At 40.9% G+C, this 21,225-nt stretch overlaps 1 protein-coding gene and 1 long non-coding RNA gene across 3 annotated transcripts in view; one reads left to right on the top strand and one right to left on the bottom strand.

The window, feature by feature from the left end:
* cntln (centlein, centrosomal protein) overlaps positions 1-13,897 on the bottom strand; it is a 106,204-nt gene extending 92,307 nt beyond the window's left edge. For both annotated transcript variants that reach the window (XM_066720709.1, XM_066720708.1), the window contains exons 1-4: positions 13,684-13,897; positions 10,505-10,627; positions 7,424-7,512; positions 2,776-2,860 (exon numbers count right to left, since the gene is read on the bottom strand). In XM_066720709.1, coding sequence (XP_066576806.1) covers positions 2,776-2,860; positions 7,424-7,512; positions 10,505-10,627; positions 13,684-13,716 — 330 coding nt within the window. In that variant the 5' untranslated portion in view covers positions 13,717-13,897. The remainder of the gene's footprint in view (positions 1-2,775; positions 2,861-7,423; positions 7,513-10,504; positions 10,628-13,683) is intronic.
* A 103-nt stretch (positions 13,898-14,000) lies between these two features.
* Positions 14,001-21,040, top strand: LOC136766860 (uncharacterized). The gene is made up of 3 exons (XR_010821782.1): positions 14,001-14,088; positions 19,713-19,741; positions 20,689-21,040. It is a non-coding gene; the product is annotated as an uncharacterized LOC136766860 (long non-coding RNA).
* The last annotated feature ends 185 nt before the right edge of the window (positions 21,041-21,225 follow it).

Here is a 21,225-nt window from a genome sequence, read left to right as displayed (position 1 = left end):
TGAAGCAGAAGACGACAGAGGAGGAAGAAAAAGTTAAGCACATAAGCTTCTACTGGTCACCTGTGTAGGGTTATGTGTGTACATGTGTGATCATCAGACTGCCCCCTTTGTAGCCTAACTCTTCCGTTTTAGACTCGTATAAAATTACAACTTTCTCACACTGCAAAAAAAGGTGAGTCCAGACAGCAAGAGCATCAAACGAGCTCTGAAAAGATCTCCCTGATAAATAAGCGCAGTTTAACGAGAAACACCTAATTAATCAATCAGAGTAACCATTTCAAGTGCAGAGCAGCATCCCCAGCTAATCAACTTGCATCCAGTCCACCATCTCCAGCCGACTACACAACCCGCACATCCGGCAGACAGATTTTCACTAACTATCACTGGCATTGTTGACTGGCGATTTCCTCGTGGAGGTAGTTTGGTGATATTTCCGATGCCAGTCTCATCTGGCACGAGCACTTCTGACTCGGCTATGGTATGAAACCCATCTGTTTATCTGTAGTCTTCGAGGGAAATGAGGAGAAATGCTTCACAATTAAAACAAAACCGATGGCCGGTGGGTTGGGGCGCGGGCACTGAAGGCTTCCAACGCTAAGCTGGTGAGGAAGTATGTTCACTTCACAAGCAGGGACCGGTCTCACGTGTTACAATATCATTAACATGAACTTAAACAAAACCCGTGCCAAAATAATTAATACCCTGCCTGGGTAAAGCTTGCTTCTGCTGTTAAAATCTAATTAAAAGCAATGTCTGAAAACAAATGTGATAAAAATATTACATATTTTAGGTCACTGGGATCAAAATGCATGATAGGGTAGATATTTCATTTTATTTTGGGCATAAAGTCGGGCAAAGACTTTTCCTTTAATTAAATTATATGAAACTCCAGGTTATAAACAAAAAGGGACTGAAAACTTTAAAGTATTACAGATAACTAAGATAACGAGGATTACACAACTACAATATACAACATAAAGCTTACATTTTTCTGATTTATGCAAATGTAAACCTGAACGACATCACAAACCATTTCCATTCAACAGAATCAAGCTGGAACAATACAATTTCAACACAACCTTGAGACAGACATTGGCAAAATCATTTTGAAGTGAGAGAAAAAGAAAGAAAGAACGAAGCCCATAAATAAAACAATCAACATTTCTGTAATACCCTCGCAAAATAAAAAAATACGATTGTTGTTGCTGTATTTATCTTCTCTGTACGGCTGTCATGATACTTTGTCTATATTGTGTATTATAGCCTAGTTGTTGTTAATGCAATTCCTTGTGAGCAAGTTAAATCTGAATATGAAATCACAGGTAAGACACCAGGGATCAAGACACTTCTGTTGTATTTAAGCCCATAACCTTGAAAAATACCCCTTTGTTATTATTATTATTATTATTATTATTATTATTATTATTATTAAAGTGCCCCACACATACACACACTGTTCTCCCTGCTTCGTCTCACTGCTTTTGTTTAAGATGGCAAACTCAATCCCTCTAGTTTCCGGGCACAATCCCTGCTTCTCATCTGGTCTCTCCTACACTTGGCTCCTCGATGTGACAGCGAGAGTCTGATTCGCACTTTGTCATCGGCGCGGCGGCGATGGTATCTGCTCTGACTCGGGGCATCTGTCAGTCTCTTTCATTACCTTCACTGTCAATCGCGGCTCGCGGGCTAATGCTCTCCGCAGAGGCCCTTTATGCAATCAGCGGCGGTAATACAGTTTGCCCGGCTACGTTGGGCGCTCATCTAAATACAGATTGAACAGATACAATTAGCGGGGAGATAATAACCCGACTGACTGGAACACAAATTGTTGCAAATAACGAGCGCCGCCGCCAACAGAGGCCTCTCCTCTCCGCGGTGGAAGTCGGAGCTCGGCCCACGAAGAGGGATTTGCTTTGTTCGGGCAGCTCTTTTGTTTGACAGGGCTGCGCAAGGACAGTAGATCCAAGGAACTCAAATAATCAATTTTGTGGAGGTGTATGGTATTCATCGAAGTCTCACTCGAAGCAGTCAGTGGTCACCTTCATCCTGCAGGTTGACCTCAACCGCTTAAAACTTAAAAGTTTCCCAGAGGACATTTTACGTCCCTTTAGTTTTATCAGACCCCATTCCAGAGGAAGCTGAGAGCCGAGTCCTAACAGCTGTGTGTTATTAATATGACCATTTTGACATGTAGCATGTCGAGTTGCTCAGGAAGCATGCCGTAAATCATTGATTGCTGAAGGGACAGTGCCCAGAGCTATCAATGCCTGCTGCTCCACACGTGTGTATTTCTCTGTTTATGCCAGTAGGTGACTACTGATGATTGGTTAGTCACAATGATGTCATGTACTCCAGTAATGATGTCATGTTTATAGCATGTTTTTATTCTCTGCCCCTAGTTAGACTGTGCACATGCTTTCGGTTTTAAGTGTCTAGAATTAAAACGTCTCTGTTATGTATATGGGACGGATATGAGTCGGATTTCTAAACTCACAACCGATTTGAAATCTTCAAACAAAGAGGATGTCTGTTCATTACACACACACGATGATGTGACATCACCGCAAACGATGCAGCAGCTTTATACAATCGAGAGACCTCACGGCCAAACCTCGGTTAAGATCGGCCTTTTGTCAAATTGTATTCCTAAATGTATCTGTCCACAGTTTCCACAAAAAGTGTGACTGCGACGGAGACAAATATTCCTGAAGGGTCAGATTCCAACCAGAATAAAAACCACGTCAAACTATAAGCAGAAGCTGGTGGATCACGTACCTGCTCCAGCTCCTGTATTTTACTGTCCTTGATGTGCAGAATCTCCAGCACTTTCCTGTCTTTGGCTTCTGCTTTTTGCTTCTCTCTGGTGGGGGGGGGGGGGAGAGAGGAGAAAAAAAACAAGAAACATACATAATAAAAAGCCCTCAGTGATCGTTTGTAGCTCATCATGTGAGTTCTCCATCGCCTAATGATCAATGTCATTTTCGAGTATTAAAGATCATATGAAACTGACAGACCCTGCATAAAAAATAATTGAGCATATGGCAAGTGACAGCGAATTAACTCATCAGGAGAAAAAATGACAACTGTATTCACCAAGAGGAAAATATGTTGTTCTGTGCAACGAGCTTCCAGGGAAGGCACAGCGCTCAGCTCCAGTTACACTGAATTAGCAACACAAGAGAAAGAAAATACACAAAGCTACACTCACAGAGAGCCCATACACTATCTAACCTATGGATTGTATATATTAGGAATGGATGACATATTCTCATTGATAAAATCTGCAAACACACTACTTGAATTATTATTTTGGGAGAACGTTGTAACCTTAATCTACAGCAGTAGTTTAGAGTATACATTTTTAGTTGCAAATAGTTAATGATTACATGGTTTACATCTACAAGATTATGCCTCTGCAACACTGTGTGTCGCAGTTCTGCCCTGGTGATTACCTCTCACATGTAGTTATGAGCCTTCAAAGACAGAGGGAGTAATGCCCTCTTTTACTCCTCAGGGGAGATTTTTTCCAGGTGCAGCTACAGAAACGTGCTGCGGTGGAGGAGTCACAGGCCCGAATCTCAGACGCACTACAGTCTGCTCGCAAGAAATCCCACCGTTTCGCAAGATTTGCAGCTCACGGTATTCCTCGTCACTGCGCTTAAGCCTTCTTAATCAAAGAAATGACACTTCTGGGAAAGAAACCCAGACAAAGAATGTCACAGAGACAGCAGATTTGTTCTGGGACATTAAAGAGGTAAGTAGCTGTAACTTACTTCAGAGAGGAAATATCCAGTAACATACTTCTGGTGGTTAATGAACATATATTACAGCTGCAAATGCTGAACTAGTTACTGGAGCTATGCACAGCACTTGGAGACCTCACGTTTGTTTATAATATACACAGAACTGGCTCTATCTGGACTTGGAGACTTGGAGATTATTTGTTATAATAAAAGTCCTATGAACAGCTACAGATTCAAACCCACAGTAAGCAAAGGCAAGCAAATCACTGATTGCTACTCCCCCATTCCACCGGGTGTCGGGTCGAGGGTCTGTTCATTTGTCCTCAATAGAAAAAGATCATTGTGCGCTCGCCATTTACATAATGAGGCCGTGTGATCTCTGGGGCGAACCGTATTGATTTCGTGGGACACACATTTCAATTTAAAACGAATGACTACGACCTGGCGAAGATCAGACCGGCTTCTGGTTAGTTAATTAGAGCTAGCGATGTGCACTAACGATGTCAACCCTGAACACAGAGCTCTCTAGAATGACAAATGCTCTCAGGAGTGGCTACACGCCGTTTTACCTCAGGTCATTTCTCTCGAGTGCGTTATAGCGCTTGAGGAGATGTTATCCTTTGGAAGATCACATGTAGTATGAGATTAAGTTGCTATAAAGTCTGACATGCATTTGTTTCTACATGTATACTTTCTCATTCATATCATGGTAAAGGTTCAAATTCACAGGGGGTTAATAATGTGGTAAAACCCTTAGTAAAGTGTGTCTTTATGGTTGGGAGAAATGGCAGCCCATTCAACACCCAAGGCCTGCATCCTGAAGGCCATAACACTGATCTTTAAAGTGCTTTTAAAGGAACATTCAAAATGGAAACATCCATCCATTATAAACAATGATATCAGGAGAAATAAAATGTATATACGTCAATATCTTCAGGGATCCGGACCAAATACTTCAGTCCCCAATCTGATTTCGTGTCATCTGTGAAGCACGTGGGGGGGATCAGTCCACTGATACGACAGGAATGTACACCTGCTTTTTCCAGGCACAAAAATGAGGTCAAAAGAAAAGAGAAATTCAGAAGTTCCCTTTCAAACGCCCCGCATGCTCCCCTAGTGCGAATAACAGCAGAAGTGTGTCAATCAGCGCCGGTGTGAGATTACCCCGATCCTCAGATACTGTAATTAAGATGACATCAAAACTGAAATTCGGCTCACAATCCCTGGCGGACTGTAATCATTTCCAACATACCTTTCATTCTCAACTGTCTTTTCGCAAGCATTTGGGAGGGAGAAGGAGCAGAAGAAGGAGAAGTAAATCTGCATTTCAGGCCGGTTTGTTTGAAACATCTGCAGACCGCCGGGGTCTTCCCCATGGACGTCTAAATGATGCCCGCCCTTGCTGTGTGTCCAGAGCCGCCATCTAGTCGGTACAGGAGCAGTTCTATCCCCCCCGGCCAAGCGCTCTCTCTCAGACTCGACTGCAACTGCTGCAATTATCATGTCAATATTCGAGGCTCTTATACGCCGATTCGCACACTTCGAGGCGCATGTTAGCTAGCCTCGGAGGAACCGCGCTCGCTTCCCACTTTTCCCATGAAGCCTTTGCTCCATTCGAGACAAACAACAGGGTTTTTCTTCCACTGGAATTGTGATGGTGAGGAGGTTTTTTTTTTTTTTGGTCTCCACTGAACGATTTCATTTCACACTTCAGAGCAGGGATAGTCCACTCATCGCAGCAAACAGCGACGCGTTCTCCCAGTTTGTACGTTTCGTGCGATATTTGGTCAAGTAAGTCATATTTGTCATGGTGTGACCGGCACAACCAAATTGACATGACAGGCATCGAGGTTGGTAACAACGAACGCAGGTCCGTGACACACATCAAGAAGTTAGCCGTCTGAGTAGGAAAGAGAGGGATCAAGGCAAGAACTGCATAATAAAATAACACCTCCCCCCCCCGAAACTCTATTCACTTGCAACATTGTAAGCTTTGCAGGGAGGTCTCGGAAGATAGGAAATCTCTCCCTGATGACATCACTTAATGTATGCGTTAATCTCAGAACGGTTTGGCCCAGAATGCACTGTGACTGACCTACAGTAGTCGGCCTGTGTTGTGTTTTCATGCTAGTTAAAGGTAACTGAACTATTTAATCACTAGCATTTAAGTGAAACGCCGCTGGTAAGTGAAGAATGTTTCAATACCGATAATCCTTTTTATGTGGAAGCACATTCATGAAAAAGATATGAAGTATAAGAATGTTTGGAAATGCTGCTCTGTAATTGGCTGGGTTCTCACACGTTATTTATAATGTCTCGTGTTACACTAAACCCTTGCCCGGTTTGTGTGGTTTTGTGTGGCATGTACCCAACTAAAAAATAACGAAGATCATTGATTCAATATTCTAAAAAGCCATGGTTTTTCCAGCTGATGATTATACCACTATTCCATTACTTTTGTTGGAGGCAATGAATATTTATATGCATTTACACCGCATATATTCTCTTTTGTACTCCAAGTCCCAGCGCTGAATCACGGGTTATGTCCACAGGAAATGCTTGAAGAAGATTTACTTCAAAAGTCGGATATGCTTTCCAGTTGGTGAGTTACCATCTTTATAGGACTAGATTAAATACTAAATCCTCATCAGCATTTAATAAACAGTACTACTGACAGATTTCCATCTCCTCACAGGTTTGTTTGTTTTTCCCCCACATTTGAAACATTAGGACTGATTGTAAATGTCCGCACCCCTTCCTGTTGCCGATGCACGACCGCTGCGGCCCGTTCCTCTTGGCAGCGCCACCTTTCAGACCTCTTCCAAGACTCTTCTGAGATCCAGTCTCCTCCACAACTGGCAGTAATACATACTTAATCTGCTGCTAATCTAATAACTGGAATCAGACAGAATTGAAACTACAGGAGTATACGGGAATGCCATAATTCTTCTGCCCTCTGTTGATATCTTTCCTAGCGTCTTTCAGTTGCTGCTCCAGTAACACCTTAGTCTACCACTGGGATAAATTAGGTCAATCCAATGTTGTCTCAAAGTGTTTGTAAACAAGTTTTTAAAAAATGCCAAACAATAAATGGATTATATTTTTGTCTTGTGGTATCCATATGTTAATGCACTTTGTGTCCCTCTAGTGACTGCCCATGACCCTGTCAGTTTTCCTTCCTTGGACACTTTTGATAGGTACTGACCACTGCAGACTGGGAACACCCCACAAGAGCTGCAGTTTTGGAGATGCTCTGACCCAGTCGTCTAGCCGTCACAATCTGGCCCTTATCAGAGTCGCTCAGATCCTTACGCTGCCCATTTTTCCTGCTTCTAACACATCAACTTTGAGGACAGAATGTTCACTTGCTGCCTAATATATCCCACCCACTGACAGGTGCCATGATAACGAGATTATCAGTGTTATTCACGTCACCTGTCAGTGGGCATAATGCTATGGCTGATCGGTGTATATCCTGCACTAATCAATGAGTAATGAGTTTGAGTACATTTTTGCCAACATGAAATGGAATAACACCCCTCCCAAAAAGCAGCAACACATATATTATAGTTGTATTCCTTTGTGCCCACTTTTGAACTTGTCCATCACAGACATGTGACACGGGACAAGGACTCCCCCCCATACAACCTGACTACCAGGGTTCTAGAATTAATACTCACCGTTCTACGACCAAGCTCACCGCCTGGGTCAGGTCTGGGTTGGCCACCTGAAGCCGTTTCCATAATGACCACACAAACTCTTTATCCGCCTGCAACGAAATAACCCTTCAGTTAGTTCTAACTTCGATCAAGGTTACATTATTCACATTATCATTATGCATTATGTTTTGGTTTACTTTAGGCTGCTGGTCAAACCTATTTCAATTCCCCTCTGCCCTGCAGCCCCAGCATCGCACTGCAAGGTGCTAACCATGCGGACTCCGGATGGGCAAACTGCAGAAAATGAACACACACAGACTCCCAGGGGCTACGGCAAGCTGACTGGCCAAACCGCACCAAAGCGAGCTGGAGCTAAGAAAGCAGCGAGCAGAGCCAGGTGGGAGTCACTCGGGTGAAGCTCATCCCCTCGGGCTCAGCTGCAGTCGTCTGAACGCTAGGTTAACCAGATGAAGAGAGAGAGGCTTGGCAGCGAGATCAGAGGACCCAGATCTCATTCGCTCGTGTGTGTTAGCGGTAGATTAGAATTAAGACGTTCGCTTCGATCCCCTTCATAAATGAGATCTAGATCACTTCCTGTTTGGTCCATGTTACAACGTGACTAGGGGACAAATCAGCAGTTACACATGGAACAAACTCTCCGCATGTGTGTGACTATGGGGATCGAACACCGATCAGCCGATATTTTTTCTCATCAGATCTGCGCTTATCTCAGAATGTTGTACTTCATGACTGGTAATAAATCTTTATATAGCTTGGTGGTAATAGAAAGGATGGAATAGTGGTTCTGAAACTGTCATTTTACTATAAAAGGTTCAGATTTAAACTGAGCTGTACAGATTACAGGGGAAGATACAATTAGATTTAGTTTATAAAAACAAAAACATAAAATATAAGATGGAACTAGCCAAAGCAGCCTCTAAATAAACTACAACAAATTTCCATTATTACTCCATTAAGGCTCAGATATATCTACACACAGACACATATTAATATATACATACATAGACACACATGCATAATCATATATTTTATCTCATCAAAAATAAATCACAAATCCTAGGTAAAAGTAAAAATTGATGACCGAAAGTGAAACTGCCAGGGGAATGAGGCGAGTCTGTCGAATTTCCAATTCAAACACATGGCAAGTCTTTTTTTTTTTTAAGATGTATTACATTTAATGAGAAACATCTAAAACTACACAGTTTTGAACATTAAAAGACCGACTTATTCCAATTGACTTAATAAAAAATTATCTGTTACATTGCGTTCGCATCACCATAAGATAAAAGTCATCACTCTCGCTGGAATCTACTGGTCTCCAATTAGTACATGAATTTTAAACCGCATTCAAAAGTGTCTCATCAATTATTTACTAAATGGCAGAGGCAGACCTTGACAGACCATGGGCTGAACATACAAAGTGGAAGGAGAGATGGGGGCGCGATAAAGATCTCACACACACTGGGCCCACACTTTGCAGTTAATGATGAATTAAGAACAGTCTAACTTCAAAAAGGTAGTCTCTCATGCAGTCAAGAAATACCCAGGGTTCAAAACAGAAACGCACTACAAGAGATTCACTGCAAGTATGTTTTAGCCGGCTATTCAGACTTCTCACATGAAACTTCACATGCAGCCATGTACGACCGGTTCATCTGGCCTGATTAATTTGGACTCGTGGCTGGATACTCTTGCTTGGTCTTTTCCCGGAGAAATATAAGTCTCCCAAATAAAAGTATCGTCTCTCCCTATCGGGAGGATGGACCATCTGATCTAATCCATCTGAAACTGCTCTGGGTTTAACCTTTCACCCTCAACAGGAGAAGCCAGGGGAACACGTGTCTGTCTTGTGACCTGAAGCCGAGACAATGCTGAGTCCTGCTAAACTGCACTCAGTCAACTGCTAAACACAGCCTCCGAAAATGACATTTTAGAGACGAGGACCTTCCCTAATTCTATGTTCATTGAGAATGTGTGTTTTTTCAACTGCAAAACAAAAAACGTTAGATTACATGTTAAATATAAAATAAAACATTCAAAGTATGCAATTCATTTTGCTGTTGTGGCTTTAACAGTTTAACAGAAAACGTATTAAACTTAGCATTTGAATTGTGAACACGTTCCAGAAAATCATCTAATTGCAGAGCTGAGTACCTTGAAAATATGTGTATGTGTGTGAATGAGTGTGAGTGTACATTTGTGTATGTGCTTGTACATGCGTGTGTGTGCACAATCTGCAGGAAGTCACTTTTGAAGACAGTGTATTGATTTCTTACAGATCTGACCAAAACGAATAAACAGTGGATATTGGGTGTGAGGCAACATACCAGGAGTGACAATAAAGCTCTGTATCAGCAATTATAATATCACAGTACAGTGATGCGACAATGTGCATATATTCCTTCATCCATCACTCACACAACCATGTGTCACCAGCTCAACCAATGAGGAGATTTGAGTTCAGGTCCTAACGCTCACACTTGCCACTGAATGGTCAGGGTTATTAAAACTGAAAAGCTGACAGGAGCAAAAACAGTTTCACGCACTGAACCTTAGTCCGCCATGTTTGCTCTGAGATAGTTATAGTGTGATGGGATTCCTTGACACTGACATTAAAAAAAATGAATACACATGAATTCAGTACAAGTGTGTAGCCTGTGACATGGGACGAGGCCTATGCGAACTGAAGACGTCTAAACTTTATGATACAAAAATACAATCTAGCCTATGGACAAATCATTGAATTGAATCAATTGAATTGGCAGAAACCTTTTTTTATTTACATACCAAGTTTAATGAAAATGTCCTAGTGCATATATATATATATATATATATATATATATATAAATGAGAGAGAGACACATGTGTTTGTGTGTTTTATGTTGTTTTGTTTCTTAATTAGGCTAAAATAAAAAGCAGTCTAATGAACAGAAGTGCTGTGCCTGGCTGACTGTGGCGCTTGTTCACAGGACGTCACTACTTGGAACAGCGGCCCAAACCCCCCCTTGTTCTTCCTAAGGTACATTGTGTACATTGAATTAGTGGAACTCGGCGCACAGGGCATGTCACACCGACTGTTACCTGGCACTGCACTAGCTCCTCAGACAGACTCCTGATTTCTTCTTCCAGCAGCAAAATGCGTCCCTGATCGCTCTGCTTTGTAGCCATGGTTATACCGGTTAGTGAGACTGAGGCCAAAGATGACTGGGGGGGAAAGAAACAATTCAGAATGTTTCCTCAGATTCAAATGCTCTATAACGTGCACCAGAGCTGACAGAACTACAAAAGCCTGTATATGTGTACAACACACACGTCTGCATGCATATACTAATATACATACATGCATGCATACCTGCATACACATATACAATATACATACATGCATGCCTGCAAACATACATACACACATATACATACATGCATGCATGCATGCATGTCTGCACACATATACATAAATGCATACACACGCATGGCTGAATACATATACAGTGAGGGAAAAAAGTATTTGATCCCCTGCTGATTTTGTACGTTTGCCCACTGACAAAGAAATGATCAGTCTATAATTTTAATGATAGGTGTATTTTAACAGTGAGAGACAGAATAACAACAAAAAAATCCAGAAAAACGCATTTCAAAAAAGTTATAAATCGATTTGCATGTTAATGAGGGAAATAAGTATTTGATCCCCTATCAATCAGCAAGATTTCTGGCTCCCAGGTGTCTTTTATACAGGTAACGAGCTGAGATTAGGAGCACTCTCTTAAAGGGAAGCACTCTCTTAAAGGCAGTGCTCCTAATCTCACCTCGTTACCTAAATAAAAGACACCTGTCCACAGAAGCAATCAATCAATCAGATTCCAAACTCTCCACCATGGCCAAGACCAAAGAGCTGTCCAAGGATGTCAGGGACAAGATTGTAGACCTACACAAGGCTGGAATGGGCTACAAGACCATCGCCAAGCAGCTTGGTGAGAAGGTGACAAGAGTTGGTGCGATTATTCGCAAATGGAAGAAACACACAATAACTGTCAGTCTCCCTCGGTCTGGGGCTCCATGCAAGATCTCACCTCGTGGAGTTTCAATGATCATGAGAACGGTGAGGAATCAGCCCAGAACTACATGGGCAACTGGGATCATAGTCACCAAGAAAACAATTGGTAACACTATGCCTTGAAGGACTGAAATCCTGCAGCGCCCACAAGGTCCCCCTGCTCAAGAAAGCACATGTACAGGCCCGTCTGAAGTTTGCCAATGAACATCTAAATGATTCAGAGGAGAACTGGGTGAAAGTGTTGTGGTCAGATGAGACCAAAATCAAGCTCTTTGGCATCAACTCAACTCGCCGTGTTTGGAGGAGGAGGAATGACCCCAAGAACACCATCCCCACCGTCAAACATGGAGGTGGAAACATTATGCTTTGGGGGTGTTTTTCTGCTAAGGGGACAGGACAACTGCACCGCATCAAAGGGACGATGGACGGGGCCATGTACCGTCAAATCTTGGGTGAGAACCTCCTTCCCTCAGCCAGGGCATTGAAAATGGGTCGTGGATGGGTATTCCAGCATGACAATGACCCAAAACACACAGCCAAGGCAACAAAGGAGTGGCTCAAGAAGAAGCACATTAAGGTCCTGGAGTGGCCTAGCCAGTCTCCAGACCTTAATCCCATAGAAAATCTGTGGAGGGAGCTGAAGGTTCGAGTTGCCAAACGTCAGCCTCAAAACCTTAATGACTTGGAGAGGATCTGCAAAGAGGAGTGGGACAAAATCCCTCCTGAGATGTGTGCAAACCTGGTGGCCAACTACAAGTAACGTCTGACCTCTGTGATTGCCAACAAGGGTTTTGACACCAAGTACTAAGTCGAAGGGGTCAAATACTTATTTCCCTCATTAACATGCAAATCAATTTATAACTTTTTTGAAATGCGTTTTTCTGGATTTTTTTGTTGTTATTCTCTCGCTCACTGTTAAAATACACCTACCATTAAAATTATAGACTGATCATTTCTTTGTCAGTGGGCAAACGTACAAAATCAGGAGGGGATCAAATACTTTTTTCCCCCACTGTACATATACACCGATCAGTCATAACATTATGACCACCTGCCTAATATTGTGTAGGTCCCCCTTTTGCTGCCAAAACAGCCCTGACCCGTCGAGGCATAGACTCCGCTAGACCTCTGAAGGTGTGCTGTGGTATCTGGCACCAAGACGTTAGCAGCAGATCCTTTAAGTCCTGTAAGTTGCGAGGTGGGGCCTCCATGGATCGGACTTGTTTGTCCAGCACATCCCACAGATGCTCGATTGGATTGAGATCTGGGGAATTTGGAGGCCAAGTCTACACCTTGAACTCGTGATTCATCAGACCAGGCCACCTTCTTCCATTGCTCCGTGGTCCAGTTCTGATGCTCAAGTGCCCATTGTAGGCGCTTTCGGCAGTGGACAGGGGTCAGCATGGTCACCCTGACTGGTCTGCGGCTACGCAGGCCCATACGCAACAAAGTGCGATGCACTGTGTGTTCTGACGCCTTTCTATCAGAACCAGCATTCACTTTTTCAGCTATTTGAGCTACAGTAGCTCGTCTGTTGGATCGGACCACACGGGCCAGCCTTCGCTCCCCACGTGCATCAGTGAGTCTTGGCCGCCCATGACCCTGTCGCCGGTTCACCGCTTTTCCTTCCTTGGACCACTTTTGATAGGGACTGACCACTGCAGACCAGGAACACCCCACAAGAGCTGCAGTTCTGGAGATGTTCTGACCCAGTCGTCTAGCCATCACAATGTGGCCCTTGTCAAAGTCGCTCAGATCCTTACGCTGCCCATTTTTCCTGCTTCTAACACATCAACTTTGAGGACAAAATGTTCACTTGCTGCCTAATATATCCCACCCACTGACAGGTGCCATGATAACGAGATTATCAGTGTTACTCACTTCACCTGTCAGTGGTCATAATGTTATGGCTGATCGGTGTATACACACATATGCATACATGCATGCAAGCTTGCATACATACACACACACATACATACATATACCTACATATAAAATAAGATAGTACTTTATGAATGCCCAAAGGGGAAATTATATTGCACCAGCCCAATAAATACAACACAATAAGTACTACATAAAAACACAAACAAGACACAAGCTAAGTGTTCATAGACACACACACACAGAGACGACATACGAACATGCATTGATAGACAGATGGATAGATACACAGGTCATATGTATATATAATAACTGTGTATATAAATACCTGTGGAGCTGGTATAATTGTGATGTGTTGCATGTGTGTGTCAGTTAATGGACAGTCAGAGCCGCTTCAGAGCTGACCCTGGCATGCAGGTGAGCTGTAAACACGCGTCTCCGCCTCGGGGTTTCATCAGACCAGGAGCTGCCCGAGAGATATACATATATATATATATATATATATATATATATATGTGTGTGTATAACTTGTTAAAAAGGTCCTGCGGGAAAAGCGAATGACATCCAGAAGAAACGGCTCTCGCTGAGGCCGCCCTGCCGCTGCTTTACCCGCTGTCTGTTCAAACCGCCTCTCTACCGCAAACTGCCCCTTCCTCCGCGTCTTTCTCTTTCACGACACTTTACGGCACTTCTCCTCGCAATATGGCCAGGGGCTGATGCCAAGTGCAGGATGGTGAGTTAAAGCAGGTTTTGAGTGCTTGGTGCAGAAGTGTAGTGCAGTTCAGTGTGGTACTGAATAATGCCTTCACTTTTAATGTAGTGGTTTAGGTGTGTTGCATGTAGGCTTGTATTTCACTTATTGGGTCATATTTATGTATGATTAGGGGGTTATAATGTAAAATGTAACAATGTTCATTAAACTAATAATAATAATACTTAAGATACTTATAGAAACTTGCATACTGTCATCAGCAGGAACATGCCTGTATATGTTGTGTTGTATTGAATATGATATTATAATTTTTTCCATTGTTTGGCAGTTAGTATCAGTGATAATAGACAAAGGGGTGGTTAGTAGTAGTTTAGGAGTAGTTTGTTTCAGTGACAGCGTGTGGTAATTATGGATGATAAGGATTAAAGTGGAACAGAGCAGAGAAGAGCAAAAGTTGGATTTAAGTGCTTTCTTTTGACTAACAATTAAACTTTGTAGAGCCCGCCTGGATGCACCTAAAAAGATCAATACAATCAACCTGCCTTTGTCTACATTCACTTGATATACAGTCACTTCCTGAAGGTCGCATAGATTAATATAATCTCACCATCTACTTATGTTTTCCAGATCACATTATGTACATAGAGGCAGATTTTAAATCTCTGTATACAAACCATAAAAACTAAAACAAGATAAGACAGTGGCACGGGTCCTTCACAGTGCATGAGTTCAGCACGCTGTTGTGCAATGTTGTGCATTTTGTATTTATCCCTCATTGTAGCCTATGTGTTCTATCAAATACACAATTTCCTGTTAATTATCTGTTATTAATCTTTTGCTTTTGATGTATTCATAAAAACACAAATCAGGGTGTAAATTGTGTGTATTAATAATTTATGATGTGAGTGACAGACAAGGTTATGTCACAAATCTGCAATTCTTTAATGTTTATCTATAATATAATATTTATATTAATTAATTAATAACATAGTTGCCAGTAATTACTTTAAGGCCATTTGGGAACTTAATTCAACTAACATTGACCATCAATGACTTGTCTTCACTTGGTAGTATCACTTCAAAAATATAGGCTGTAGTTTCCAGATCTCAGCCCCTGCCTGTGATGCCCCTAGTGGCAACACAATACAGTTCAGCCTCTGTGATCCAGTGTCTGAGAGAAACTCTGGCTCTTTCTGCTCCACATCTGCATGAGGAGAGACTCCAAGTGTTTAAGATTCTGTGTCAGCTAATTAACTTGTAGAACTCGTCGTTATCGCCGTGAGTTTATATTGAAGGTGTCGAATCTGTTGTAAGTGAGGCGATGGGTCTGGCCTTCGAACACTAGGGTCTTGTAGGGTTGTGTGTTACTGTCAGCACACACTAGCTGGCTGTCCAAATCCAATTTTACATGAGAAGTTTACAAAGAGAGGATTTCAGAGTCTCAATTACATTATTAGCCTGTTTTATTGACGATGGTAGGATATATAGTATACTATCTCCCTATACCTTCATCGTCTGTCTTGTGAAGGAAAGGGACAGATTGTGCAGATTGGTGTGTAATCCAGACTCATGTGCCATCATGATTGTACTGAGCGTTTTTATAGTTAATAAATTAAAACAAAATTAATGTTGTCATTGTGATACAATCAGTAGTGCTTTTGATTAGAAATTAGATTTCAATGTAATTAAACGTGCAGATTGTGTGTTATTTTTGTTGTAGGGCTGAGTAAAAAAAATCCACGGGGCTAGTGTGTGCCAAAATATGTCTAGGAATTTTCTTCTGTGTGTGTAGCACTTTTTGCTGATTTCTATTCTGCAAACATTTTAATTTATTAAGTAATTTGATCAATGATGGACAATGGACGCTATCAAATCCATCCCAAGAGATGAAAAATAGATGACCAATCAGAAGATGGGAAGACGAAATAATACATTTTGCAGGCGCGAAGTGGAAAAGAGAAGCTGTAGATCACAAAATCTTGGGGAGGCCTTCATCCAGCAGCTTCATTAAGAGTCTGGCAACATTGGCTATAAAAGCTATTGATTTTAACTCATTTTATTCACACACAGAATAGCCTCTCTTTACATCGGGGCACAGAAACTGCATAAAGTTTACTAGCAGTGAAAGCTTTTTACTTAATCCAATAAATGGCATGCAATTACAAAATGTATATTGTATTTACTATTCACACATTCTATTCAATTTCAAACAATGCAATATACTATTTAAAAGCCCAACATATAAGATTATAAATAGATCCTTTTCCAAGACTGCTTGTACATAAACGCACAACAAACTCTAGACCTCGGCATCATTTTTTTCTGTAATGCACACGTTCTTTGTGTATAAATTAAATAAATCCTTAAATGTTACTGTGCACTTGTTCTGCATACGATAAGTCAAATCTGTGCCACCAGCCAGAGCAGACAACCGCCAGATGCAGCACATCTTGCTTCGGCGAAAGACAACAACAAGCCCAGATTAGATGCTAATGCACAGTGATGTGTAACTAGATTTGGAAAGGCTTGAAGAAATTCAGGAATTGGCAGAACTTCCTTCATTCAAACAAATATCATTAGTTCATCAGTCCAGTGTCTTGGAGGGATTTTAATATATATAAATACATTAAAAATAAGTCAATTGATTTAGCATGATTAGGTAGTTCCTTGACCCACAAACAGTGGTTCTCATTAAGAAACTCATTTACAATGCAATTTCGGAGTCGGTAGACTGACTCATAATTCACAACATCTGCCCCATTAGTTGCATGACACTTGGCATTTGTGAATCAGCTTTTCTTTCTTTTTTATCAAAGACTCTTCCTTTCTTGGCAGCAAAATCCATTCATCCCTTCTAAATATAATTTCATATATATATACATGTTGGCTCAGATGTGATCTGGACCACCTTATGGCAGATGTAGACGGATTAAACACACTACAGGATAGTGACAACGACACACCCCTCCTCAGAGTCTCTAGTCATAGTGGAGATGCGTCAGATTTAAATGAACAATAGGGTTTTAAAAATATGTCTCCTAATGCCTGCCTGCCTGCCTGCCTCTCTCTCTCTCTCTCTCTCTGCAATCTTAAAAAAATAATGTTAATTTGTTTACTAGAATAAAATCTGTAATTTAATATTCAATATATATTCTTTTCTCCTTTTTTAACCCAGTCTAGAAAAAATATTGGCTTTAATCAGCACTCCCTATATGAGTCTAAAGGTTGATCAATTATTTTAAATCTTTCATCTGGATTAGAACTACCAATAGTGAAGATTAACTTTAAGTGCACAATCCCGCCAATAAACACAAAACATTCCTACTCAGATACACTGAGACGAATGAAGCATTACACAATCTGTGTTTAAAAATGTATTTACATTGTAGAAGAATGCAAAACTCTATTATTTCACATGATCACACATATTTGTATAGCTGCTTTCTAAATTCACTGGCAGTAGGTTGTATATAAAGTATTGTACACAGTGAAATTAGGTGTTTCTGACTGGTTTCAAACCCAGCACAAGAACAGCTCATTTTATAATCTCTCGTGTCAGGTAATGCCGGTGTTATTTAAACACTCGTGTTAAATAAATATAAATCAAGAAGCAACAACAAGAAAAGTAAAGAAAAGTGACAGAAAAGAGATTCTGGCCTGTACGTAAGAAACCAAGCAGTTCTGATTGTTCTTAAATTTGGAAGAAGACACAAATCGAAAATGCTGTCTTTGTTTATCGGTGTAGAATCACATCCCTGTTGTACTTTGGGATTTTCTTTGAAGTCTTTGATTTATGATATATGACTGGTTACTTTTTATGTTTCCTGATAATTTCCTGATTTATGAATCCCATATTTTCATACCTTTCATTTGTTATTCATATTATTCGGTCCTTTTCATTTCCAATAGGGTGTCTTATGAGTGTATTTCACCTTCTTTTGACAGTCTTTTTTAAGTCTGTTTGAACAGTATACCTCTATCGTATCTTTGTGGGCTGGTTTATTTTGTGAAAGACAGACTGATACAAAATTGAAAGTCTCTTGTAAACAGTGATTGGATTCCTCTATAGGTTTGAATTAGTTGTACACTACCAGAGTGCATTGCTTTCTCACATTTAATAAAATCCTACACTTTTGCACTATTTTCATTGCAGGTCCTTCTCTTGAAGACTTGATAAACACCAACAGTGTATATGTTTACCCACTTTTATATCATTCAAAACACACTGAGCGATCTTCACTGCACTATTCGGGTAAATATTGAAGGGATTTCATGTATAATAATAAGTGAATGCCTTAATATCTTACACTAAAATGCCACATCTATTTGGTCTAGTGATGATTTAATGACCCTGAGAGGTTGAGAGGCCCACAATAACAATCTTATCAGCTGGGTGTCATTTCAAATTACAGGCATTTCAAGACAACAAGCTCGCTTTGAAGCCACTGTTTGTCGCTGGTATATCCAAGCTTTAATAATACCAATACAAATGTACCTCAAATTGAAGAATATAGTCCGAAGTACTATTTCAAAAGGAAGGGATATAAATTAAGGGATATTTAAATCAATTAAATAAATGAAGCATAAAGATCTCAGATACAGTGTAACACTAATTCCCTCCGTTCACTTTCTACGTCCTCTAAAGCTGTATTTTATGTGTTACTTTAGTTTCTCTTCACATGACATGAAGTGATTTGACACATGTAGCCATTCAGAGGCAGTTTCTGGGATACAGTCTTCTCCTTGAGGAATCATGTATCCACAAAACAAGTTTGGTTTTGATGGGGGTGAAAAAACCAAACACGTAGGAAAGGCATTTTTTATTTTTCTCGGAAGACACGCAGTGTAAATCGGAACATTTCATTAGCCAATCTAGGATATATTATGTTTCTATGAATGAAAAGGAGGAATTAGTTTAATCTCCTAATTAAGAGTCTGAGTCCTGATTAACTTTGCTTCTGTAATACCAGCTAATGGAAGGAAATACTCTTGCCAGCAACACTGGAATTTGAGACTGTGAGAAATGCGCGGTATTTGAGATGTTCTGACTGCAGCTGGGTGTGTGTATGTGTGTCGAGGCTGCCAAGCGGTTTTACAGCAGGCAGGTAGGGCACCCAACGCTCAGGGAAAACATGTCAGCCTCGAGGCACAGAATTATTTATAAATGGCACAGCAAAGGACATCAAAGTGTGATACTCAGACAAAAGAAAGGCAGAACATGACAACTGATCCCACAACAAGGAAAATAAAATAATTTTAGACTACAGGATCAGGTCCCATCTTTTAACCCCTAATACTAAACCATTCCTCCTTGAAGAATCTCCTCCACAAGCGTGACAATAATAAAATACAATACTGTACATTATACCTACAAAAACAATGCAATCCTTGAGTTTGATCACCCATTTGTCTATCAGTCATGAAAGTCAGCAAAGCGAACATTTTAATTGAAGCTTAACGAGTTTTAGTTTTCTTTTCAGTGTGCTTTACCCAGAATGCTCCAGTACAAACCCAACTGTATGTAAAAAAGATGATGTGATGTGTTGTAAGTTGCCCTGGACAAAGGTGTCTGCTAAGAAATGTAATAATAAAGCAGAATCTCTTTTTAAGAGCTTAATTTGTATTCTCTTTTTTCTCATTTCTAGATTGTCCTTGCAAGATGCTGACAACACAGGTGGGAAACAATATATACGTTTATTGTTTTGTTTAATGGTTTTTAATCAATTAGCCGGTCTAGTATTTTTGTTATCGTGTCCGTTTTCCAGGATGGCAGAGAGTAGCGTTCATGGAAAATGATTTCATTAAGAGTTGCATTCTTCATTGAGAGCTCGGGGTGACAGTTCCTCATAGTAAAGGAAACTGTTAGTAAATGCTGTAGTTCTGGAGAAAGCTGTCAGACAGACTATATATGACCATTACTTCTTAAGATATTTATTTTAGAGATGCTGACATGTTCAACATAATCTGGAAGAAAAGTCATATATGATAAATGATATTTCCCTAGCAAGGAACAACTCCAAGACTCCATATATTCGGTACCTACATATTAATGCATATTCTCGCATTACTCTTTCAGCAGCTTGCTAACATCGATTCTTCTCACTTTCACCTGCGTTGGCCAGTGCTGAGGTCATTGTGCATGCTCTCATATCCTCCCACCCAGATTACTGCATGTCCTGTGTGCTGTTTTTCTGTTCACGCTATCGATCCTCTCGGACAATTCGTGGCTGTACCAGACGGTCAGCTCACACTGCCTCCGATTAGATTCAAACTTTAAACGACCACAGCGGTTGTCTAAAGTTGCTTCCCTCTGACCTCAGCACCTCTAGCTAAGACACTGGCAACCCTGTGAAAATGGCCTTTTCCTTGTTGCAGAGCGACACAAGGCGTGGGACAACAGCACATGAAATTGAGACACCTCTCACGTTTTTTCTTCAGTATTATTTTGGAGTTTTGGTGTGTGTGTGTGTGTGTGTGTGTTTATTCTCCCTGTTAAATTCTGCGTATTTACAGGATCACACTGAAAACCCACACGGCCTCAGACATCATTCTCCTCGTGCAGCCAAACACACTGATTCAAGAATAGGATGCGGTTATATGTAATTATACATTGTTTTACAGATTGAAATGAGAGTGATGAGATGAGGATGCAGGCTGCTCTTCGGAGGGAGGCTAGGGGGCGCTTTTCACCTCCACAGCAGCTGAGGTTCAGGCCCTCAGTGAAGATACGCCCAGCTGGGCTCTGACACCGGCCAGCTTCACAGACTCAGAGCTGCTCTGATGACCGAGAAAGGTGTCGTGACGCGCAGAGCGAACAGACTTCCACAGGCACATGTAGCTACAGAGTGTAAGGCTGGATAGGACGTGCTTTGTAATTTCAAAACAGACTTAACTAAAGTTACATGAAAATAAATAAGTTCATAATTAAAAAAAAACACTTGTGGACACGTGGCCTTGGCATTCATGTTTGTTTTCCTACTTTCTTAACAACTTAACAATGGTAATTTTTCAGTCTGGTTCAAAATGACGAATTTACAAATTTGAGGGAGTAAAGGCTATACATCTTTATTTTTTAAAGCATAAAAAGCATTGAGTCTGTGAGAAGTGTGTGCAGAATAAATGTGTACAGTTTTTTAAAATGAGGTCCACCTATAACTA

This window comes from Amia ocellicauda, chromosome 13 (assembly GCF_036373705.1).
Source record: "Amia ocellicauda isolate fAmiCal2 chromosome 13, fAmiCal2.hap1, whole genome shotgun sequence".
NCBI classification, from domain to species: domain Eukaryota; kingdom Metazoa; phylum Chordata; class Actinopteri; order Amiiformes; family Amiidae; genus Amia; species Amia ocellicauda.
This window is presented reverse-complemented; position numbering and strand designations above follow the sequence as displayed.